The sequence below is a fragment of the Leptopilina boulardi genome, unplaced genomic scaffold (assembly GCF_019393585.1).
Source record: "Leptopilina boulardi isolate dan_hultmark-lab unplaced genomic scaffold, ZJU_Lbou_2.1 LbouV2_202, whole genome shotgun sequence".
NCBI lineage: Eukaryota > Metazoa > Arthropoda > Insecta > Hymenoptera > Figitidae > Leptopilina > Leptopilina boulardi.
In genome coordinates this window covers 2,002,596-2,028,381 of record NW_026137755.1, presented here as the reverse complement: position 1 = coordinate 2,028,381, position 25,786 = coordinate 2,002,596, and the positions used below count along the sequence as shown (strand labels likewise).

At 27.7% G+C, this 25,786-nt stretch overlaps 3 protein-coding genes across 11 annotated transcripts in view; 2 read left to right on the top strand and 1 right to left on the bottom strand.

Annotated features, from left to right (window-relative positions):
• Positions 1-52: 52 nt before the first annotated feature.
• LOC127278370 (uncharacterized) lies at positions 53-2,811 on the bottom strand. 3 transcript variants are annotated; one of them, XM_051300074.1, is made up of 5 exons: positions 2,652-2,811; positions 1,460-2,187; positions 1,094-1,240; positions 928-1,020; positions 53-849 (listed from the first exon to the last, which is right to left on the bottom strand). In XM_051300074.1, the coding sequence occupies exons 2-5, from the start codon at positions 2,177-2,179 to the stop codon at positions 193-195; spliced, it is 1,617 nt and encodes a 538-aa protein (XP_051156031.1). In that variant the 5' UTR covers positions 2,180-2,187; positions 2,652-2,811; the 3' UTR covers positions 53-192. The 3 variants fall into 3 exon arrangements, with proteins under 3 accessions (XP_051156031.1, XP_051156032.1, XP_051156033.1); XM_051300075.1 differs by having other exon boundaries at positions 1,460-2,184; positions 2,652-2,804; XM_051300076.1 differs by lacking the exon at positions 2,652-2,811 and adding an exon at positions 2,357-2,499.
• A 475-nt stretch (positions 2,812-3,286) lies between these two features.
• Positions 3,287-8,523, top strand: LOC127278372 (pre-piRNA 3'-exonuclease trimmer-like). The gene is made up of 13 exons (XM_051300077.1): positions 3,287-3,517; positions 3,665-3,899; positions 3,974-4,258; positions 4,331-4,535; positions 4,605-4,706; positions 4,780-4,893; positions 4,972-5,068; positions 5,200-5,299; positions 6,131-6,217; positions 6,322-6,410; positions 7,242-7,340; positions 7,406-7,492; positions 7,995-8,523. Exons 1-12 carry the CDS (start codon positions 3,387-3,389, stop codon positions 7,461-7,463), a joined length of 1,602 nt encoding a protein of 533 aa, XP_051156034.1. The 5' UTR covers positions 3,287-3,386; the 3' UTR covers positions 7,464-7,492; positions 7,995-8,523.
• Positions 8,524-13,876: 5,353 nt separating this feature from the next.
• The window catches only part of LOC127278367 (calcium-transporting ATPase sarcoplasmic/endoplasmic reticulum type), a 33,376-nt gene continuing 21,466 nt past the window's right edge, over positions 13,877-25,786 (top strand). For 3 of the 7 annotated variants that reach the window (XM_051300071.1, XM_051300070.1, XM_051300064.1), the window contains exons 1-2: positions 13,877-14,168; positions 19,129-19,314. In XM_051300071.1, the coding sequence (XP_051156028.1) occupies positions 19,197-19,314 (118 nt within the window). In that variant the 5' untranslated portion in view covers positions 13,877-14,168; positions 19,129-19,196. Of the gene's footprint in view, positions 14,169-16,396; positions 16,675-18,062; positions 18,451-18,957; positions 18,982-19,128; positions 19,315-25,786 lie in introns of those variants that run through there. The other 4 variants (XM_051300065.1, XM_051300067.1, XM_051300068.1 and 1 more) reach the window with 4 other exon arrangements.

Below are 25,786 nucleotides of genomic sequence, written 5' to 3'. Positions count from 1 at the left end.
CGTGTTATCAATTTGACAGTTAACTGCTGTCAAATTATCAGTACGAATAATATCAAAAAATTATACAAATATATTTTTTAAGCTTAACTTTTGTATACAAAAATACTTTGCGTAAAATACTTATTTAAAAGCTTAGTTAATTAACAATTTTCCCTTACATTGATTACATTAATCAAATTAAGAGAGTGCAGATTAAAAACAACATTCATTACAATCTGCACCATCAGGAGTACAAAAATCTCCACAATCAGCACAACAACAATCATCAGGACCCTCACAACAACCTGTACAATCACAACAATCACCATCACAGCAGTCAACATCATTATCATTGGATTCACAACATCCATTATTTCCGTAACAATATAAAAAGGGAAGGCAATCACAATCTGGATTAGATGAAGAATAGCAACAAAAGAAAGAATCGTAACTACTATTGTAGGTAGAATAATTTGTGGTATTGGAAACACCCTGTTGATTTGTGTAACTAATATTCTCAGCAGAATTAAATCTTGTTTGATTTCTATAATCTATACCATTTATCTCAATGAGAAAAGTATTAATCGTAGTCTCCAAAATTTGAATTGCATTTATTCTAGGATCAAGATGATTGTTAGGACTTTGTACAATAACTGAATTTGATAATAATTTATTGTCTCCACTATTCTCATTTGATGATTCACATTTACTTGTAGAAACATTTTTATTCCAGGTATCATGTTTATTTATAATACTAATGTCATTGCATGACTGTCTTCTTCTTTTGGTTCTTTTCGAATTGTTATAATTAAAATAGAATTTTAAACATCCCTGTATAATGCACGTTATCATTGATGTAAATCCGAAAATCTGCAAAACATATTGGAAATTTGTATTTTCGTATAAAGTTATAAATATTTTTCTAAGTTAGAGGCATCATTGTTATACTTTTATTGTTATTGGAGCCTGAGATAAACGTGCAGTAACCATTATTGTAGTAACTCCATAAAGCATCGTCCATATCATACAGAAAATAATTTCCTAAAAAAAAAAATTCAATTTCTAAATCATTATTTATCAAAAATATCAAAAGTTACAAAAACCACGCACTTACAAACTTTCTTTGTTTTGATTCGGAAAGAGTGGATACTATTATAAAACCTGTGAATACAAATCCCAGTATATTCACTCCAAGAATTACCATTGTTAAAGGTATTAATCTATATTGACTGACTAAAACTCCGGACGCAATGTCTAAAATCTGAAACAAATGTCCAAAATTAAAAGGAATATTAAACTCATTGAGACTGTAGTCTCTTATTTCTTTCATAATAGCTATTAATTTATAGTCTCCAATTTTTATTTCAATACATTTGATGAAAAATTATTGTCATCAAAAGTAGCTTATGAAACAAAATTTCACCCCCCCCCCCCTAACCATATTCAAATTTGAATTATATGTAAAATATTTAATATTTACCATTCTTAATAACATTATGGTTATCAGAAAAATAAGGAAGCAACCAGTTGGTATAGTTTCTTTCTCTGTTTGACTGGAATTTTTCAGATGAATTTTTCGTCGTTTTTTCATAATATTATTTAATTCGTCATTTATTAATGTTGCCTGTAATTGAGACATTTTTGATCGTGTTGAAATGATAAAATTATTAATTCCTTCTAGTTCTGCTGTTAATTTTTGTTTCTCTATATCTTTTGATTTTGAATATTTTATTACATACTTTCTTGCTTTTTTCAATGATGATGCTAATGAATTCATTTCACTTGAAGTTATATGGTAATTATTACCCTTTAAAATTTGAGATGTAATTGGAGGTATCGATCGTCTATTAGTGTTGGTAATAATTGAGGTATCAGGTGATGTAGAACTTGTCGGAATTGTTGTTGTGAATGATATCATTGGTGGTTCTGATGACACATTCTTTAAGGTTTCACTTTGTACAGGTAATAAACAATTTGTTTCTATTTCTCTTAATTGCGATGAAGAGGTATCACCAGATTTATGTAATGCATTGGTTGTTGAAGTTATTGGAATTGTTGTTGTCACATTTGTTGAAATGGATGATGTAACAATTGTAGCAACAGAAGTTGTTGGTACCATTGTTGATACCATTGTTGTTGGTACCATAGGTGATGGTGTTGAAGATGATTGGAGAACATTTTCCACAAATTTCATAGTCATGTTATCTACTAATTTAAAAATTTTTTTTATTAATTTTTATTATATATAATTTATTAATTATTAATATGTGAAGCAAGTTAGGAGATTTTTAAGAATCACTGATAACTATTATCAATGATGAGTGGTACACAGTTTTAAAAGAACTTAAAGAAAATTTTATTTCATAAAAATGATTACCACTTATCACCGGTTGCGTAGTTATTTCCAAGGTGAATGCCAAAAAAATACTTCATTATTTTTAAGTAAATACTTTTTATGACTATTTATAAATATGAAATACTATTTTATGACTTTAAATTTATAATAAAAAATAGTATACATCCAGTTTGATGCAATTAATAAATATTAGAATGAAAAGTCCAAATAATAGTTTCATATCTATATATTATTTAAACAATTTTTTAAAGAGTTTATACATTTTTATTTCATTTGTATGGTATTTAATTTAAATAATAAAAAATTAACTACATACCAATAAGAATAATAAAATTATATAGTTTTTATAAAAAAGTTTCTTTTTTATTATACATATTATTTTGATCATTCATATAACGACGAAATTAATATTCAATCTACGTAAATACATAGCCAGTTTCAAATATACACTGCTATATGATTTTAACAAGCTGGCAAGTTTTCAGATATTTCTACAGTGTTGCCATATAAAATCTCAAAAGGATTTAGACAGATGTTCAAACAGAAATTAGGAGTAGGAAAGGGGACTATATGTAGGAGAGTTATCTGTGTTGAATAGAAAAAAAATTCCCATTTATTTCTTAATAAATTAAAAATATTATCAGATTTGATTACTAATTTATTACTATTTAAATTGAGGGATAAGAAATTTATAATAACAATTAAATAAACATTAATGAAGAATTTAAGAATAATTTAATTTAACTTATTCTTCATTATAATATCTATGTAATATCGTGTTTCATTACAATATTCGTCCTTTCTCAATATTTATGAAATTTGCATATATTATTAATAATTATTTTTAAATCAATAATTTTTTTTGATCATCATTTTCTCTTCATTTATTTACATTCACAAATTTTGAATTTATCATCAATTTTTGTACTGCGCATCTTTCCGTCTGCGTCTGCGTGAGAAAAGTCTTCTGCTATGTAAGGTATGTTCATCATGTGTTAAATGTAATAGATGTTATAATTTATTTTACTGTATAAGCGACTAATTTATAAAAATGATTGAAGTAACTGATCAAAATTTCGAGATACTATATCCTAAAATAGAAGAAACTTTAAAGAATGCTACATTTTTTTCTATGGACACAGAATTTAGCGGCATTAAGACAGATTTCTTCGTGAAAGAGAGGTTAGCAGTTTTTATTATAAATTTTTAATTAATTTATTTCTTCTTTTACATGTATATATGTGTAGAGTGTAAAATGTAAAATTGAAATTCTTCTATTAAATCAACTACATAATATTTATAAATTAACAAAAAAAAAAATTTTTTCAGCCTATTTGATTCGCCAAATGAACGATATGCAAAATTAAAGAACAATATTAAACCATTTATTATAATTCAATTTGGTCTCACAGCATTTCAACATGTTCGGGAACAAAATACATATAATGCCCAAACATTTAGCTTCTATCTCTTACCACGATCGATTCCATCAAAAAATAGACATTTTCTTTGGCAAATTACGTCCCTTGAATTTTTATCCATTTATAAATTTGATTTCAACAAAGTAAGTCTTATAAATTAGTGACAATAAATTTATAATTGGATGTTATACATTTTGTTACTATTTTTTTTTATCAGTTTGCTTACGATGGGATCTCATACTTAAATGAAGTAGATGAAATTGATTTAAAAAATAATTTACAAGAAGATATTTTAATGCAAAATTTAGAACGATTACTTTGCAATCGAGATGCAGACGAATTGAAAAATTCTCGTAATGTTGTTGCTGATTGGTTGATTCAAAAAATTGAACCTCCCGCTGTATTGGAAATTGTTTCAGAATCACAATTTTTACAGTATCTTATGGAAAAAGAACTTAGAAATCAATTTCCAGATATTTGGACATATTCTGGAAAGAAGACAGTAAATAATATTTCTTATGTTTAAAGAAGAAATATAAAACTTAGAGTAAATTTTTATTATAACATTTTGCAGGTGACTGTTATGAGAATTGGAAAGGATGAACGACAAGAATTGGAATTAAAAGAAAAAGGAAGACTTGAGGAAAAACTATTAAATTACTATATTGGATTTTCTAAAGTTTTTAAACTTCTAGTCAAGTTAAAAAAACCAATTGTTGGACATAATAGTTTAGTAGATTTAATGTATATGCATCAACAATTTTATAAACCTTTACCAAGTGAGTTTACTTTCAATATAAAGAGAAATTGCTAGAAACTTACTACAAAATGTATATTTTATTTTTCAGAGAAATATACAATTTTCAAGAAGAATATTCATGAACTTTTTCCAACTGTTTTTGATACAAAATTTCTTAGTTACGAGATAAGAAATTTTTTAAAAAAGGAAGGTTTGTCTTTTTTATTATTAATTCTACGACAGTTTTAAATTTCAAGTAATTATTCTAATGGCTGATTTTTTAGAGAAATTTTCTTCTAATTCACTCAACACTTTGTATTATTATTTCAAAAATGAGAAGGGAAGATTTTTGTCTTTACACTCGCCGAAAATATGCTCAGAAACATATTTAAAAAATGGTAACTAGTGAATTTTGTTTGAAACAAAATTTTACTATTAAGATTTTAATTGAAAATAAGAATATATTTTTGTTTCAGATGAGGATAAATTTCATGATGCAGGATGGGATTCATATTGTGCTGGATATTGTTTTATACGATTGGCACATATATTTGCTGCAAAGAAACGTGGAGAGTAAGAAAATTCTTTGTTTATGTCAAAGGAAATATTTCACAAAGACGTTTGCAATATTTTTAACATTTCTTTTTTATGATTATTTATTTTTAATGTAAATTAATTGTTTTATACATTATCTTTTATTTCAGAGGAAGCAATTACAAACCAATGACTAATATTGAAATTTTAAATGGAGTAAAGTCTTTTAGCAATCGTATAAATATTATTCGAGGAAATGTACCTTATTTGGTAAGAAATTAATTTAGTTTGCTAATTTTTTATTTTCTGTTTCAAGTTCGAGAGTTCTCTTCGATAGACAAGAAAATGAACTTACAAAATGTTCTTCATTAATCCTAACAGCATCCAGATATTTAGGATATCCTAAAATATCCGTTACTGTTAGAAAAATCATGAGCCAAGTGATTCACTGCTCAGGGTAATCAAACAAAAAATGATGAAAACATTTTATAGTGTTTCAAAAAGTACTAAAAAAGCGATTTTTTGACACTTTAATCTCGTTTTTTATGGAACTGAACGAATGAAATTTTTTTTTTTTGTATTTTCTTGTTCAGTGAGACCTAAACTTTCAATAAACACAACATCACCATTTTTTTATAACTCAGTGTTATAATATATAAGCCACATGAGTCAGACCATGCCATATTAGTTATAATATATATAAAAATATCCCTAGGAAAGTTAAAAACATTCGGTCCATTACATGGATCTCCTACGAAAGTCCTACACGGAAAGAAGGTTTCATCTATAAACCAGATGTACAATATGATAGCTGAAATCAAATTTCAGAAATTTCAGATGACGCACATAGGGACACTCTAAATTTCATTGCCGTGCAGCTATCGTGGCGCCACCGTATTAACCAGTAAACGTCATGGAAAATTAAGGTTTTTCGGTAACTGCACAATGATTATAGGTGAAACCTTCTTTCCGTTTACTGTCCCGGAACAAAATGATATCCCTATGTCATCAGTAGAACATACTGGTATAGCCCCTTAATGTTAAATAATAGAACAAGCAATATTATTATTTCTATACTATATTGAATTTTTAAATTTGTAGAATTTCGGTGGACCTGATCCAGTTTCAGAGAGACCTCAATGGCTAGTTGTACAGCCAAAAGGTTCAAAAACATTTTGCGTTTCTGAGGTACTTGAACAAATAAGCCGTATAACTTAAGAACTATGTATTTAAAAAAATATTCATTTTTTAAACATAGATTTTCTATTTACGCGTTTTTTTTCATTTTTTAGATCGCAGAATTATTATCATCCTATGGTAGTGTTGATGTTAAACCATTTAATTCGCGCTATGCTCTAGTCGCTGTCTCTAATCATCGAAGGTTAGTCTATTTGTTTAATATTATATAAATTATCCTTCTAATTGTATTCCAATATAAATTTCAAACTCGGAATTTACATGTAAAAATATTTCCTTACTTGAATTGCAGACATTTTTTACTTTTATTAATCGAGAAATAAATTTTAAATGACATAAGTGTTCAACATTTTCAAAAATACACTTTGTAATTCTATTTTATAGCATTTCATGAACTTGTCATCTTAAGAAAATATTATTCACTGCTGTATCTTGTCAAATTGACATCGACTTTTGCTTTCTGAGAAGAGGAGGTCCTTCCCTTTAGTCTGATTTTGTTTTGTGGGTTAACATAATAAAATTGCCCTAAAGTCAATACATATCTCGAAGAAATCTTATTTTTATTTTATTACTGTTTGCTTTCATGTGTTATTTTTGCAGTATCTTAAACCTACAAATCGAGTTGTTGGTGGATATACATACTTCTTAGAATAAGTTTTAAAAATTATATATTTAATGCACATGTAAAGCATAAAGAAAAAAAAGTTTTGCTACTAACATTTCATTTCACTAAAATCTACAAATGTTTAATACGCAGTTTGTATTTAAAAGTATAAACTTTTGCAAAGTAAAGGAAGCGATTTTGGATCTCTTTCAAGGATAACTCGGGTGTTTATTTATCCTCGTATTTGCCGAATTATGATATTAATGTGTCAATTGCTAAAGACAATGTAATTGCTTTTCTTGCAAATTTCTAAAATTGTAATATATAGTATTTTTCTTACATTCTTTTTTTTGAAACAAATAAAATGGAAAACATTCATAATTCCTTTCATTCATTTTTCTTTGCTTCTAGTGCTCGAGATATTTTACAACACTTTAAGTCACATGCAGAAATTCAGATTTTATTTTACAATCCAGTTCGACATTCCACAAAAGTGAAAATCTTCTGTTGGTATGTTTATCAATAAACAATGATAAAATTATTTACAGGCAATTTTGAAATATTTTTTTTTTTAGGTCCAGCTTAATTATTTCTGGATGTATTATCTCTTTAATATTGCATCGGAGAAGTTAATTTTATCAATATGAAAACTGATTGTTAAGGTATTTTGAAAAATTAAAAATATTACTTTTTAATAATAAAAAAAACAGTGATTTCAAATGCAGTTTTTCCTCGAAGAAAAAGACTTCGAAAACGATTGTCATTAAAATTGTCCTCGAGATATAATTAATCATAGGTATTTTTTTATTTATTTTTTTTTTTTATTTTCTGACGTAGGTTGCTCGGATAAAAACTGTCAACATCTTGACAAGTTCTCTAAATAATACGTGACGAAATACTTAAACGAATTCTTTCGAATGTCTTTTTTTTGTTCACTCCGGAAGCACCTGACACAAGAAAAAATGTTTTTTCTCAGATTAAATGTGTTAATAGACTTTTCGAAAATCAAAATATCTCATTTTTTAACTGATCCCCGTAGAACAGAGAGGTGGAAACGAGAATGTCTTCAATTTTTTTTTATTTTGTTGCAGTTATTTAAAATGGAATATCGTATATATAATCAACGAGAAAAAAAGCAAAATATCATGTAAGCCTCTTTTTTAGTTACAGTAGACGACAGGAAAGATGTCGCCGCTGTCACAGTCGTTTAAGATGCAATTTTTTGAAATGTCGAAGAGAAAATTCAAAGACGCAAAGGAGCCGAGTCGTAGCGTTCCCTAATATTTCAAAAGTTTTCTCTGGCCAAGACCCAAGGCCAAAATACTCAAAATAACGCAGCAGAGCAATTCATGTGGGCGAATGGATAACCGTTCTATCGGTCAGATTGATCGCTAAGGCAGGTGGAGAACTCAAGGCTCAATCCTGTCGCATAGAAACATGTCTTTTCACAAAGTGCAGAGGTCACACGTGAATTTTCATCTCTTTCGCGGAAATTTTTTTTAAATTATTTTTTATGTATATATATATATTATTACGACTAGATAATTCATTAAATTTAAATTTATTTTCGAACTATTAACATATATTTATATGTAAATATCTATTGTAACAAGGAGAGAGAAATTGTTATTATTTTTGTATATTTTTATACATTTATAAAAATAAAAATTATCCCGTTCTTTTTTGAAAAATATTTTTACTGTTTCTTTTTATATTACCCAATTGAACTTTTACTCTTACAGGATTTCGACTAAGTTTCAAAAGTTAATTTTTTGATTAAAGTATACCAGTTAAGAAAGAATGTGATACATTCGTCAATAGTTGATATCCCTTTTTACCTTCTACATCGAAAACCACTGTCGAATTATTTTTGTCCATAAGCTAAATGTGCCAAAATAGACTAGCCTAGTCCCTGGCCTAGAGTGTAGGCTTGACCTGTCGCTATATCAACAATAATAATTCAAGGATTCTTAATTTAAAGAAGACCAAAAAATAATTTATAACATATCTCTTTCTTTTTCAGCTATTCAGAATACCATTAGATGGTAGTAATGTTTTCTCAGATCAAAGTAAACTTTCCAAGTTCATTCAACCGTTTTATTCTTGTCCTTCCTTGTTTATTTCCAAAATGTCTCGAGAGATAATTTAAAACACAGTTTTTGAGATAATCGTGTAGCTAGTCAAAAATATATTTGATAAACTATCACAAAAACTGCATTTTTGGATTTTAAACGTTATGGGATTTTTGAACGGCATGTCCGTCCGTCCGTCCATTGTACACATAGTTTGGTTATTATAGCAACCGTTATCATGGCAAGGGAGACCATACCAACCGATTTTTTTTTATTTTATTCATATTGAAAGAGATGCATAATATTTTCGTTGAAGGTATAAAGGAAAAAAAAGAAATAAACTTATGTGAATATTACGAACATTTAAAAATAATTCTGATTGATGATGATTTCAAAAATGTATTTGTCAATGTTTGATGATAAAAAAAAATACATCCATCTTCTTCGAATATTAAGCTTTCAACCTCCAGTATTTGCTCTCTGACAGGTGACACGAAGCGTAACTGATTTTAAATAACTTTTGTCCTTATATTTATTTATAAAAAGAAAAGAATGATTTAATTTTCATTTCTTTTAATAGTTTTGTTCTTTGATGACACGCGTTGTGTCTTAAATTTCGGCAAATGATTTCCGTAATCACACGTGATATCCGTACATCTAACACGTGTGCACCATCTGTTCCTCATGAAAGACAAACGCGAGAATTTATCAATATTTCAGAATTAAAAAAAAAGATTTTTCTTTTATAATAAATTTATCTTTTTCAATGAATTATTGTATATGTTTAATTTTAATAAATAATAATTGTTTGAAAGAATATAAAATTGTAAAAGCATATTCTATAATAGTATATATATATATATATATATATATAAAATTTAAAAGATTTAAGTTATCAGTGCATAGATCAAAAGAATTTATGTTACAAAGTTCAAAAGACGAAAATAATGACTTATTGTTAGTTTTGAGAGAAATAGAGAGGGGACCGGTGCATGACATAAATATCGAGGACGTCGTTTCGGTGCTCACCAGAAAATGCTACAATACCTCTATTTCTGTCCATTTCGGTCCCTTGGCACGAGCCATATACACATATGAACCTTTATAACACTTATTAAAACAACGCCATTATGTAATTAAGAAGAAAATCAAATTTTTTCAATTACAATTTTTTTTGCATATCCAAAGAAATTCGAAAAATTTTTATAAAATTTCATTGATAGAATTTTATCGCAGAATTTATAAATGCTTAATTATTATACAAACTTCAAGTAAAATAATATGAAAAAATATATTATATGGTTTACGAAAAAAATGCTATTATTATAACAAAATCACATCATATTGTTATCAATGAACCATATTGTATATGCGTATTTATTATGTATGAAATATTGAATATCGTTTGAAAATCGCCTTCTACTTAAATCCTATTACACTTGTTGTAAAACAGCAACTAAATACGACCTCGTAATATCCTTGTGACTATTTTCGAGATACATGTTTCGACATGATAGATGAGAGTTTTCTGCGTTTCCACGCGACGACCAAGCGTCCGCTCGGGATCTGCCAAAGTTTCTCGTCGCGTCGTTGAATGCATCGAACAATTTATTATAAGATCGCGAACAATACCTGTGTACTGCGAACTTTATAATAATAAATTATTGTATATAAAAGGAAAAAATAAACCAAAAAAGAAAATTACAATTACAAATTACTTTTTTAAAAAGATTTTTTTTAATCCTCTACCTACGATTAATTACTCCCTTGTCGATTTTTGCCGATAACGATTATCTTCTTCGGCTGAATTTTATTAGATTTTCAAATATTGCCGCGAAAGATGCCTGCGCGTCATATATTGAAGTTCAGCAAATCGCTCATAGGTTGCGTATTTATTCTCTCACAATCGAGATACTCCTTTTATTTGATTAAAGAAGGGATATTGATAACTTTATTTATGAAGTATAATAAAAGAAAATACGTATTATTATATGTAAAATAATTATTTATATTTTTTAAAAATTAAACTTTAGTTTTTTAAAATAATTTTCCAGACTGAGTAGTTTTTGATTCAATGTCCTCGACACGTGGTGACGAGACTCGTGCAAAATGTGAATTACCGGATTGGAATGATTCCGAGACGCTATGCGAGATCCTGGATGAGTAACATTGAGCTGAATATAAATAGGACGACCAGGTAATTTGTATCTTGATTATCTACGAGACTGTGGTAATTCACGATGCGATGGAATCGCATTGCTTGGTCTTAAGCAGAATGATGTAGCGACCTCACTAAAAATACGTGGGTCCAATCAACGGCCAAGTGGACCAAAGTGAAGTAACCGTGTCTCAACCTCCCAAATATAGTCCGACATCTGCGAATGTTATATAGTGCAAATGCTAATAATTGGCATAAGAAAAGCGCGACAAGGAACATTATACTAATGTTTGCCACTATTTACCGAAAGTTGTTAATTACAGCTCATCGATGCAATCAAATTGACTCTTGGCTAATTTTGATCATCCAAATAGGCGACAGATTTTAAAACATTGAATTTGAAAATTTCATCATTTTCAAAGTAACAATTAAGGATTAAAAAAAAATTGTTGATAATTTTGTTTTATTTAAAAAGAAAAAGTCTGAACATGTCCACCCGGAAGACATTAAAGCTAAAATCTTTTGCTCCGGACATTGCGAATTTATACTGAGATCACAATGTTTGGCAAGTGTCCCGTACGGAACTTAAATCACTACAAATCTTAATAAGCTAAGCAGTAAGCTTGAAGGATGTGACACACCAGAAAATATTATTGTTTTTATATACGCAAAAAAAATTCTATATATGTATAAAATAAAGATTTCAAATGAAAAATAAAATATTAGATTTATTTCAACTTTTTGGCTTATAGTTATTAAAATTTCTCTTTTACAAATTAATTAAAAAAAATTGCGAGAAGTATATAAGATATTTCGAATTCCATCGCTGTCACCAAAAATTATTAACAATAATCATAAAAGGTTTTCTAAAAATAAGGATCTTCCGGGTTGTCTCAGACATATTGTGAATCATTTGTCAATAGTCAATTGATGTATGTGCGTACGATAACCCGAAATCTTTCTTCACTCATCGCGCCAATAGAATTGCAAATCACATACCTTTAAGAATACATCGCATACAACATGTATGTCATTCTAACAAATTAATCCTTTAACTGCCTATATAGTGATAGAAAAATTATTTAAGATATATTTTCTATTAAAGAAATTATTAATTAATTTGAAGTCTCTCTAAAATTAATAATTATTAACTATTTATTTTTCTATCCACTAAAATTATTGTGATGAATTTGACATTGATTGAAAATTTGACACTTTTAAAAGTAAATTATAGAAAAATTTTCTTATTTCATAAGGAATAAAAATATCTTTAACTTCGTTAGGCAGGTTATTTTTAAAAAATGTTGATTTAGTCAGACAACCAATATGAATATTTATAGATGTATATACTCGGTAAATTTTTTTAAAAATATTAACAAACTAATTCAATTAAATAAAATAATAAATTTCTTATTTTTGACCCAGTGTAAAAAAATTTAATTAATTTATTTAAACTCTAAAAAGTTTTTAACATTAATTATATAAAATTGCTGAATGGAATGATTTGTGGTTTTTTAGGGTCCTTAATGTAATAAAAATGAAACTAGATGTTTTTTTTTGTTAGACGTTTCGACCCTTCGTTTGGGTCCTCTTCAATAATATTGTATTTTCTGTAAATTACATAGTTTTTAACAGTAAGGAACATAATTCTATTCAGCAATTTTACATTACTATTAATTATATATATATATATAGTACATGAATTTTTTTAAAATTTAATAGTTTACAAGAAAATAACTCTTATTTGTACTTCTATTAATCGCGTTAAATGTTTATAGCTCAATATATTTTTTTTTTGGTAAAAATGCGTTTTTGTTTGAAAGCAATAATGTTCAGTAAATCAATATTAAGCGAGAGATTTACATAACATCCGATGAGTTCAACTAAAAATACAACATCCACGCGTTGAACTACAAAGTCGAAATAAGTGGTGAAATAACGATGTCTATTTCTGCGGTTCATAATGAGCATACCGATAAAACAAGCGATTCGTATAATATAATGTCATTTTAATCAACTTTAATAATTATTAAACAAGTTATTAAATGTTCCTAAATAATTTTTAATTTATATATATAATATTTAATTTAATAATTTAATTTAAATAATTACTAATAAATTCCGCAGCTAAATTTAATTGTCAGATTTATTTACACGATTTTTATTCAATAATAATTTACCTTTGTTTGTTGCTATTCTGAAATTTTGTTTATATTACTAATAATAGTAAAAAAGAAACTAATAATGCTAAATCATAAAATTATATATAGTTAATGTTGAATTTCTTTATACTTTCAAGTGCAAATCTTCAAAATAAAGAAATGAAAATAATAATCAAAGTAAAAGATATGAAAGTGTTATATTTTATGTCCTCATAAAGGTTTTTACGATTCAAACGATAAACGCCGCTAAATACTTCACATTATCGAATAACAAGTAAGCTTTTATATATAGCTTCAGAATTTAAAAAATACCGGACATTTAAAAATTTAAATAAGAAAACTTTCCTTTTTTTTATTTATCAAATTGGCTTTGAAAAAAGGGAGTGAGATTTGAATAATATCAATGAAAATATTAAAAATAAAAAAAAGTTTTCTCTTCCCTTTTTCATAAAATTTTCGATCTAAAGAATTAAAATTTTATTTCTGCCATGTAAAATCAGAAAAAGGTATGATTTTTCCATTCTTTTCTGTGAAGGTTGCATTGAAAACAGAACAGCCTATAAAACAGCCGGGATCACTGGCTCGGGTCCAGACTTTTCCTCGTTTAGTGTCTTGCCACTAGGGTGCGATGTTGATGACTATTTAAACGAATTTCAACGTCGCCCGTCGCCCCGTTTCGTTGAGCAGCGCAGGCGTTGCGACGTTTGTACGATTGTGTGTTTTTTTTTATTTACTCACGCACGACGCACGCAAAAAATGCTCCAAGAGTAATTACGAACACGATTCAGGGGCCTCGTACAAGTGTGATTAATTATTAAATGTTTTTTTGGTTTGTTTATTAATTAAAATATTTCTATATTAAATTGTTCCGATTCGAGGTTTTTTGGATTACTATTGTTCTCGCCGGTGGAACTCTTCGGGTTCTGGTGATTGTTTAAAGAATTTGGTAAGTCCCCCTTAGTGAATTTGTGAATTTTGTTTTTTGTTTTTATGTGAAACATAGTGAAACAAGACGAGAAAATGAAAAGAAAAAAAAGGAAACAGTGATTTGTGAAAAACAACAAAAGCAGGATTTATAATTTGAAGAACAAGAATTTTGTGCTTTGAAAATAAAATTTTTAGCGCGTCCTTCAGTGTGTGATTGAGCATGCGCGAAGGATTATGGAAACAAAAACTCTCGGTGTAACGAGGATTATGTGCAAAAAAAAGGGGATTTACTGCAATTTGTGAGGGGACGGAGGATAAGAATTTCTTAATTTAATTAACATTATATCTACCGAATTAAAATCAATCGTTTAATTTTTTTTTATTTAAAGTATCAATGGTATAAAAAATTTGACAATATAATACTACTTCAAATTTTCTCATATTTTTACTTTTTAATTCATGGAAATAGTACTTAATTCATTGAAATTGTTTTCGATTGAAAATTCTTTAATTTATTTGTAAAAGTTTAAAATAATGAAATAATTTACAAACACTTGGGCAATTAAGAATTGTCTATTAAAAAGAAAATCTTTTAATAACCATTAAAATCAAAACTGAAAATTTTAATAAACTATTTAAATTATGTCATTTTGTAATATGAAATAGAGTTCACTGTATAATCAGACATAAATAGAAAATTTCTCTTAGGGTCATAAGAAGATTGTTTCCAGAGACGAAACAAGATCAATGAAATCTTAGTACTTTATTTAAAAATAGCTTCAGCTTTTATGCTGAAGAATATTATAATAGTGATAATAACTATTATTTATCGTAAATTTAATTGTTTTAAATAAATTTTGATTTATCTTGTAAAGGAAAAAAAAATTTGACGAAACATTGAAGAAGTATTTTTTTAAAAGTACTTTTGAGTATATGTATGTAAAAGAATCTTCGTTGCACTGAGGGTGCATTATTAAAAAGGTAACTCATAAATTACAATTTAAACTTTTAAAACAAAATCAGTTTTAGTTATTCTTACAATCTGCGAACTTATGATCTGCTTTTCTGCACTTGAAGTTGTAGTCTACAGTTTTCTATTTTGTACTTATACCCTAAAAGATTCTTAGTTTCAATAACTGCTAAAATGAGCTTTAGTAGGACTATCAGTTAGACTTCTGGACTATCAGGATTCCTTATTTTCATTAGGGACTTCAAAATAGTAACTCTCCTAAGAATTGAACCAGAAATCTACGATCCTTACGTAAACCAGACTAATCCTAAAACAAACACTAAGAAGTGCATTCATCATTTTCTGCTATTTTCAAATAAACAATGTCAGGTTCAAAAATCTTTCCTTAATCATAATATAGGCGGTCTATAGGACATCACAAGAAGCTATAACTCTTCTTCCTGCGGCTTTGTGCATTTGTTACCTTCTTTGATAAACTGCTGGCTGAACTCTCATCCAGAATTTCTTCCTTCTCCTCCCACGATGATCTATACGATAATACTAATGTTTGAGCAAACTTCATCTTTTAAACTTTCAACTGATTTGATGTATCAATGTCAACCATTGCTTCACTTCCTCTTTCGCGATTACTCCAATTGAATAAACAGAAGATATTTTTGTATACAAAAACAATTTCTTTTTTTCAACTAATGAAAATATTACATTAAAACATTATATATTAAACTACATAGTATACGCTTCTTGCAAGTGTTGTATATTTTCTTCGCTTTTTTTTAATGACGTTGACGAATTGCTTCGTAACTTATAACGACATAAATGACGCGAGTGTAATGCAATGATTGTGTGCGTTTGGCAATGACGTAACTTGGCAAAGCACCACATAAAGTGTAGGTGGCACTTGGTTCTCACAAGTTTTCAAATAAGTGCCAGGAATGCATATATATATAAATTCAAAATTTTATGAAATGTCGTATCTACTTTATTCATTTAGCAACACTGTAACATAACAAAATTTTAATTATATTGCGAAACAAATGTATGTATTTTTGGAAAAACGTATTCAAAGTCAATGTATAACAAAATATTCTTTCTTAAATTCATCCAAAAAGAAGTTTATAATTTCGAACTATAAGGACTAATTTTTTCATATAAGTTAAGCCTGAGGAAATTTTACGATTCGTTCGTGGTGATTGTGATCGAGTCCCTGAGATCGAGTTGGCAGTGTAGTGAGCACGACTATAGTTCTGCCAAAATAATTAGGAAGTCGTCTCGGGATGTGCTAAAAGCGTTCGCTCGGGCACGCGCGATTTGGCTGCGTTAGCCGCGTCCCGGGCGTTTAGAGAAAAGTAATCTTCGTGGGTAGCAGATCCAGACCGGTTCCAAATTCGCCAGTTTGTGTACTGACACCGTATAGTCATTGAATGGTATTGATCTTTACTCTATTTTTTATCTCACTATTTTCACGCGATTTTTCTATAGTGCCCATGATACCCGATTTCATATTTGCCGCGTATCGCGATCTCAGCGCCTCCATATTTAATGACCAAACTTTGAGGTATTTCGATTTTCGATACTTACCTACTGTTGTGTATACCTCTCTCCCTTCAGTTTCACATATATGATTTCTATGAGAAAAAATGTTTTTTTTTTTTTATTTCAATGTCAAACTTATTTCATTTATAAAAAAATTCAATTCAGATATTAATAACTCAAACAAAAATAATTTAAATGACCAAAGTATTGTGTATAAATTACATATTGTATATCTCATGCATTCAAAAGTTGAAAACTAAGATGACAGTGTTTTTACAATATTTTGTATTTTGATACACTGATGTTATTTATCTATAATCTTATTACTATTACGATTTGGCTTTCTAAAACCCACATTAATTGATGATCGTCTTGTTGCACTTGATTACGATACGGTTTTCTAAAACAATCACATTAATCGATGATCTTTTTGTTGCACTTGATTACGATTTGGTTTTCTAACACATTAGTTGATGATCCTCTCGGTGCACTTGATTACGATTTGGTTTTCTAACAAACACATTATTTGATGATCTTCTTGCAGCTGATTACGATTTAGTTTTCTAACAAATACATTAATCGATGATCCTCTTGTTGCACTTGATTACGATTTGGTTTTCTAACACATTAGTTGATGATCTTCTCGGTGCACTTGATTACGATTTGGTTTTCTAACAAACACATTATTTGATGATCTTCATTTTGCAGCTGATTACGATTTGGTTTTCTATAACACATAAACACATTAATCGATGATCCTTTTTGTTCTACATCTAAATGTAAATCCTTAGAATCCTTCAAAGTACCTGTCTTTTCCTTATCGATGATATTGCTATTCCATCTGAAACAAAAAAAAGTAAATTTAGTTTAAAAAAAATTAAGACAAATAAAATTTAATTTCTTCGGCTATAACTGTTACGATTTATATTCTCACTTTTATAATCAATACTTCTGTACTCGTAATACTCTCTTCCTCTAACTGTCTATAATCGTTATGTAATTACAATATAGATAAATTTTCACTTTCAAGTGTGTCAAAGTACGCGCCAAGGAAATAGCCCTAAAATAACAGAACATACTTCCCTCTCTACACCAATCAGATTGCTCCACATGCTCCTGTCTTTTAAAATCATATACGTTAATTCGAATATCTTCCGCCAAAACATGTTAAATGTTATTTTCAATTTAACATCTTTTCTCACATCAAAAATTATGTTTATTGTATTAATGAAATTATAAAACATTATGTTACATTCTTTCATTTGATTTATGTGTGAATATTAAATAATTGATTTATGAAATTCAATAATAGAAATAAATAAATTACTTACCAAGTGGCGTTGCAATCGACATGAATCGTATGTTCCGCGAGGCGGCGCACGTGCGCAGACAATTTTTCCAGAGGGGGATGGAATGATTTGCTGTTCATCGTGTGGTCGTGTCAGTTTTCTGAAAGGAAAGGCAAGCTGGATTGTGTGATAATGCGGTCTAAGTGTTTGCGACGCTTGAAAAAATGACGTATACCTTAGATTTTAGTGAAACCGGCGTCTTGTGATGATTTTGTAAACGTGATTAGTTTAATTATTTGTGGTGAATGTGTGTGAGACTTGTCGTTATCGTCGTTGTGCATTTATAGTGTCACAGAAATAGCAAACAGACAATATAGTCATTTTCTGTCATTGAACTTAAAAATTGAATTTTATTATACGCTTAAATAGTTAAAATATTAGTTTTTCGATATTCTTTACAGAGATTTGCATTTTTTGATGCGTTTCTGTATATAAAAAAACAAAAAACGGTAAGTTTTCTTTGACACGTGCTTACTCCGAAATTTTTTATTACTATCTTATAGTACAGACTTAATATTTATTTATGAAAATATGAAAAAAATGTTTAAATTACATAAAATGGATGATACTATATTGCTCTCTTTATGTTAAACATTATCTGTTACGCTTTATGAATTTATGTAAATGGAGAAAACAGCTGACGTTGATATTAAGTTAGGTTTAAAAATGTAGCGAAATTATTTTCGAAATAAGATTTAGAATTTATTTGCAAAATCTTGATGAATTTATTTCTTTGTTTTGTTTACCTAGTACCATTCGTTATATATATACATGTATATGTATATATATAGTGTAACGAGTACAGGGAACACGGAGGAAGTGAGGTTAGGTATGAAAATAGATTCATCCTTCGTGGCGTGGCTTATAACAAGTTTATCTTTATGTGAAATACATTTACTTTGTCTTGATTCCCTAACCTACCGAAATGCCAAGTTCATTGCCTCGTATCGGTTTAATAGTTTAGATATAGTAAATTATAAGTAAGGAGTAGGTTAAGTAAAAATTTGCATTTTATTAATTTATTTTATTATTTTTTCTGTATTTTACTCCATTTGTCGTAAGATATATTTATTAAGCCTTTACAAAAAAATACTATAATATTTAATGAAAAATTTGTTTCATTTCAGAAATTATTTGGGTGAATGAACGTACATAAACTTTAACAAGACTGGTCACAAAGTAAAAGAAAGCAATAATGGAGGACGGCCACTGTAAAACTGTGGACGAGGTGGTGAATTTTTTCGGTGTTGATTCTGAAAAAGGATTGGCTCCTGATCAAGTGCGAAGAAATCAAGAAAAATATGGTCTTAACGGTAAGTGATTTTATAAATTTATTTACTATTTTATCATCAACTCGCAGATAACTTCGGACATGCGGGGTCTAAGTTTCTACAATCAAATAAACTACAGAGTTTAAACCCTAACAGTAGAGAACATTTCAGAATATCCTATCACTGTAAAAAGTAATATCTTATTTTAAGACGTTTTTGTAGCGTTTTCAAGATATCAAGACATTTTAAACATCTTAATGTCTTAAAAACGCAATAAAACATTTTAAAATAAGGTACTTCTTTTTGCAGTGTATGAATGTCCTATCAGTATCCGGAAAGTAGGATACCTCTAGGATGTTCTTAGGATATCTATGGATATCCCTGAAACATCCTATAGATATCCTACTTTCCGGTTATCCATAGAACATCCGAAATATATCTTGAATATCCGGATGCTGTTAGGAAAGTGTACATACCTACATACATACATACATACATCACAGTACATACAATAAACAGTTTATTTTAAATTAATAAAAGAAATTTTTCATTGTTTTAATCTATCCTTTGAGAGATACAAATAAAAATTTAGTTATTATAGATTTAAATTCTATAGTAAGGTTGAATCAAACAAAATTTGCTTCATTCCATCATATCATGTTTCATTCAACCTTATTTTAGTGTTTATATTTATGATAATCAAAACTTTTGTTTGATTCAACCTAATCTAGATGTAAGATTTTTAAATTATGAACCCTTGAGTGCGAAAGAGACAGATTTATACAAAACGTTTATTTTCCTATATGACAAAAAAGTCATAGTGAAACAAATTCGCATGAGTGAATTTAAAACAATTTTTCATTCCTATAATAATTTTCTAGTACAAAAAAAGAAAGAAATAGCTGATATAGACAACAGAGGGCAGTGACACTCATAATAAATGAAATAGTTTTTTTCGGGATTCGATTTGGGATTCATAAATGATTAAATAAAGGGAAAATAAATTGTGACGATGATAATTAAATTTTCCAGATCCATAAAGTGATAACTAAAGTACTATATGTTCTCTGAACTGTATTATCTTCTGGGTTTGCAGATGCAATATTACTCTAAAAGCGACTGTATTAAGCAATTCAAGGAGTTCGCGTGTACTCCACGTGCTCTGTTTCTGTTTATGTGTTTCACTTTATCAAATGGCGCACACATTTCGTGCTTCCCCTCACCCCCTCTTTTTATCTAACTTGCAGTCATGAAACTTATTAACTAGTTAAGCTCTTTCTTTCTGTCTATATCTATTTCGATAAATATTGAGGAAAATTTTTATAAATTTTTTTCTAAATATAAATACTTTTTTTTATAAAATTCTCATAGAATTAGTAAAAGTTAGTAAACGAATCTAATAAAGACATATGACGCTCCATCAGAGAAGGGATATATTCCCGAAATAACATTAGGCTCAGTTTTCCGTGTACTGTACATGAAAACTAAGCCTAATGTTATTTCAGGGATAGGTCCCTTCGTGGAGCATTACATATATATTTATTAGTTAGAGGTTTACTATTAAGATGTTTGTTAATTAGTTTTAAGAAATTCGAAAAAATTTTAAGTTAAATGATTATATAATAAATACAGATTTTTTTTAATTTATAAAAATTGTAATTTTTAAAATTTTAATTACGTAGTTAAATAGGAATAGAAAATTCATGAAAGTAACATTCGAAATGTCTGTTTCTGCTTTATTTGCAACTTGAGTGTTTCAACTAATACCGGATGTACAGATTAGAAAAGTGGCTCCAAGATCTTACCTTGATGTATTTACGCGTCACATTATATATATATATATTTTTTTTATGCATATACTCTTGGTAAAAGTGGAATATTTTAGATTTTGAAAAGTTTCCTCAGTAAAATGATATTAAATCATAAGTCAAAGTTTATTATTAATGAATTTAATAAATATTTTTGAAAATTATATATCTTTCGCAAAATAGGTATTTCTAGGTAAAGTTTATATTTTCATATAGTAAAAATTATCCCGGCCAAGATTAGTTTCTATTCCTGTGCGAGAAATGTTCTAAAAAGCAATCACGTCATTTTGCCTCTTCTATCATTCGTTGATATTTTTCTTCAGCATTCTCGTGTATCTTATTAACAAAATGTTCGTTTAATAGTTTTTTTTCAATGAAAATTAGAACTTAACAATTTATAAATATTTTCATTTAAAAGAAATAAGTTTAATAATAAAATAAAAGTCTATTATTTAATATTGCTAATAATAACATTAAATCAGTGAAGAAAGTCGGTGCCCTTTATACATATATGAAATAAAAAGAAGATTAGAATAAACGTGTTATAAATAAGAAGATAAAAAATGAAACTAATAATTATCGAGCGTCGTCAGTCAAAAAGCCCCACTAACTTGATGGAACAACGAGCAATGTTCTAATAAAAGGTATCTGCTCGTGTATCTCGTAGGGTTAACTAATGGTAGCTCTCTTATTAATAGACACACTTCTCATTATGTTTAACCAGTATCTGTGTTGTGTTGGCTATATATGTGAGGAAAAAAAAAAAAAAAAAAAAAAAAAAAAAAAAAAAAAAACCCTGAAGCCTTTTCCTGCACGAGCAGATTATACGTTGCAACAACTCGCTGCCATTGCAAACAAAGCTCTCGTGGAGATTTTCAGTACAAAAAAAAGTGCAACGGCCATGAAATACAAACTATGACCGAGACACATTTTTTTGTTACATAATTCAAATGCTCGTTGAATTTATTAAAGTATGCACGCATAAATTATTTTTAATACGAAAATAATATTGTTTTAGTTATGAAAATTTGTAAAATTAAATAGGAATAGAAGAAAAGAAGGGGAAAACGATTAGTTTATTTTTGGCATAGACAAAGTTACTTATAGCGAAAATTTCTTATACTATATAGACGCGATTAAATCTATTATTATGTATATTTGGAAACGAATAAAAATCACGTTTGAAAATTTTTTATATTTATTTCATTCACTAAAATGTATTTGCGCTTTTCAAAGGCTTCACTTAAATTTATTTAATCTGTAAATATACACATGAAAATTATTTCAATTAGCATATACATTTTCCTTGGAAACTTGAGAACTGAAAACAAAATGTTTAAAATAACAAATTTTCAATTTTTAAAAAACAACATTAATATCAATAATTATAGAATGTAGTATAATTTGAAAATTTCATATTAAAAAAAATTGAATTTCATTATTGAATACTTTTTTTTGCTATTTTAAGGAATGACGTTAATGTTATACAGAAGACGTCATATACTTTTTGAAGCAGATTTTTCGTACGGAAATCGCGTGCTAAGTTGTCGACACTTCATTACAGTTCATTGTGCGCGTCAGCGAGACGATTATTGCGGGTTCGAGAAGTCGCTTATAATCTTATTAAAAAGAAAAGAACAACTTTAATAATTTTTGCTTGACATCGTAGAATTATAATTTATAGTTAAATATCATTTGAATGAACAAATTTTCTTTTGTGTATAATTAAATAAATATTTTTATAATAAAATAATTTATAATTTATTATAAAAAAATTTTCATATATTTTTTTATGAAGAATTGGAATATTCTTGTTAATTCACTGAAGAAAATTAATTTCATAATTTTTTAGTTCAGCGAAATTAATTTATATATAGAAATAAGCACTGTTTTGAATCAATCAACGAACTTTATATACGTTTAAAAATCCTTGAGAGCTCTCTGTAAATGAGGTCATTGAACTTCCTTTTGAGAAAATAGTATGTGAAAATTAAATAATTTTGAATTTATTTTTTTAAGGGAAGTACAATATAATATGTTTGTTAAAAAATTATTTTTCCGTTTTATTTACATTTTCATAATACTAATTAAATATATAAATGATTAATTTTTCAAATATTTTAATTTACGCGGGAATATTAATTTTTTTTTTTTTTAAAAAAGAGAATATTTTAATATTGCGAGAAAAAGGAGGAACTGTTTAAAAATTCTTTTGTTCGTTATTTTGAGGCTTGAGGGCTTAAAAGAAACTCGTTATCTCAAGTGCAGTATATATAGTTAGGAAGTATAAGAACATAGTTTTTCTTTCTTATTTTCACATTAAAAATATTAATTCTCAAGAATCTGGGTCGTCATAATTGAAGTTCTTACAATAAATAGCAGTAGTTTATTGGGAAAAGTTTAATTAAACATTCAATAGATTTTTTTAAAAGTATTTCAAAGTTTGGCAATATATATAAATCAGTTAAATTCAAATCAAATATTTCAAAGGATTCTAGTTCACAAGGGGGGAAGGAAACATTCTTTAAGTGACAAAACTAATTAAACTTGCTTTATATTCAAATAGAAAAACTTTAAAAGTTACCAAACTTTGAATGCATTTCGTTTGTATACTATATATATAAGTTGTTGAGAAAAGTTTTAGAGTAAGTTTTATGAGAAACTTAAAAATATAGAATGAAGTTGTTTACATTCTCTTCATTAATTATTATTTACCAAATATAATTTTCATTCAAATTTTATATTTTTAACATGTATTTATTTCATGTTATCAGTGACGAAAATAAGGCCTTCAAATTAATCAATATATCTGCAGATATTGTCGTGTTTCTAAATCAACATCAAGTCACATATATCTACATTTTCACCAATTTACTTAATGTTAATCAAAGGTTAAAGTTCATTGATTTTTTTAAATTTTTTATTCTGAATATTTAGTAGTTTTACCTAATATTTAATATAATTAAAAAGAATTTATCTCTATATTGTCTGATGAAGACTATTTTTCATTAAATATTAATATCGGACATTATTTTTTTTCTTGCAGTGCGTTTGAGAATTTTTTATTCAAAGCGCATTTTAAAAAAAGCGCGCTCTTTTTGGACCAATGAGGTAAATTTTGGTTTTTTTGTCGCGCGCGGGAAATATAACCTCAATATTCAAATTCAAAAAAATAGTTTTCTTTTTACAAATAAATTAAAGGAGATGTCTTTCTGAAATACTCCCAATGGGAATTACGGAAGTACAAACACATATGACGTGGTCAGTCACAAGTAACCACGTCAGGTACATAGTCCCTTGGATGATTCATTATTAATGACAACACGTGTTGTACAAACTGTAACTGTAACAAGCTCTTGTGGTCCAATAAGTTACCATATATATTAATAATATATGTGTCGCGCTCTAAAGAAATGGACCTAAGAAGCCAAAAATTATAGGTTATGTTTTTAAATAAACAAAACAAATTAATTACTTAATTATTAAATTATCATCTTGACACGTTTCTAAATATAGTCAATGTTAAAATTAATCCGCTTTCTACATATTCTATTATGAAATATATCAAGACCGTTAATGATGAAGCTTGAAAAATCGATAAAAATAGAATTTGACCGAAAATTTTACTCTGACTCAGAGGTAAAAGATCTTTGAAGTTTTTTTGCATAATGATCATTAACGATGTGTTATTTTTAAGCTTCCTTTTTGTCTTTCAACTATGTAAATGATTCTATGGCTTGTCAAGTAAAAATAGATTTTGTCAACTTTTTTTGACAATGTAAAAAAAATAACAAGATTTAGAAAAATTTGAATTTCAACGAAATTTGAAAAATTATAAAAAAAAATATTTTATTCTTTTTTTTAATAACATTTGAAGAAGAATTATTTATTTTTTGTCTTTGTAGGAATGGTTCTAATTTGCGGTTTGCCTTCAAGAAAATTTTTATTGCAGGCAAATTTTTTTTTATGTATTTTTCTTTTCGTGTGAAGACGACGAGATTATATAAACCGTGCCTAGTGGTACATTAACGATCTCGTGAAGTTGATCTTAAATCAAACTGGAAGTCGTGGTTAGCCAAATATTTGGACTGATTACAGAAAATTTGCACAAGTTCTTGCTTACGTTTAACTGTGATAGGAAGGAAAATACATTTATATATATATACAATTGAGAACAGTGTTCTTTCATATATATAATTATTCTCGTTTACCTAAATTTCTTAATTCGCATTTCCCTAAAGTGTTTAAAATTTTTTTGATTCGAAATTAATAAACAGTTCCAATAATTTATTGTAATTATCTTATTTATTTACCAAAGTTTAAAAAAAAATTCTTAAATAATATTTTTACATAAAAAGTTACTTTTTTATAGTATTAGCGTAAAAATAGTTGCCATTAATTGCTTTACTTTAAGATTTGTAAGCAAAATGTAGGCGTTTGATTAAAAAAGAAAGACAAAAAAGAGGATTCATTTAAAACCCTTTTTTTTCTTTCTCGCACAGAAACGACTATTTATCGCTTCTTTTTCTGTTTCTGTTTTATGTTATTACAGAAATCTTCTGCACTCTTTTTTTCACGTTCATTTTTGTAAACTGTTTTTAAAATAAAATTTTATTATACTTTCTATGTTTGTAGATTCCATTTATCAGTCAATAAAGGGGTCTTTATTTAACTAATTAAAATTTTTAAGTACAAATGTTATTTTG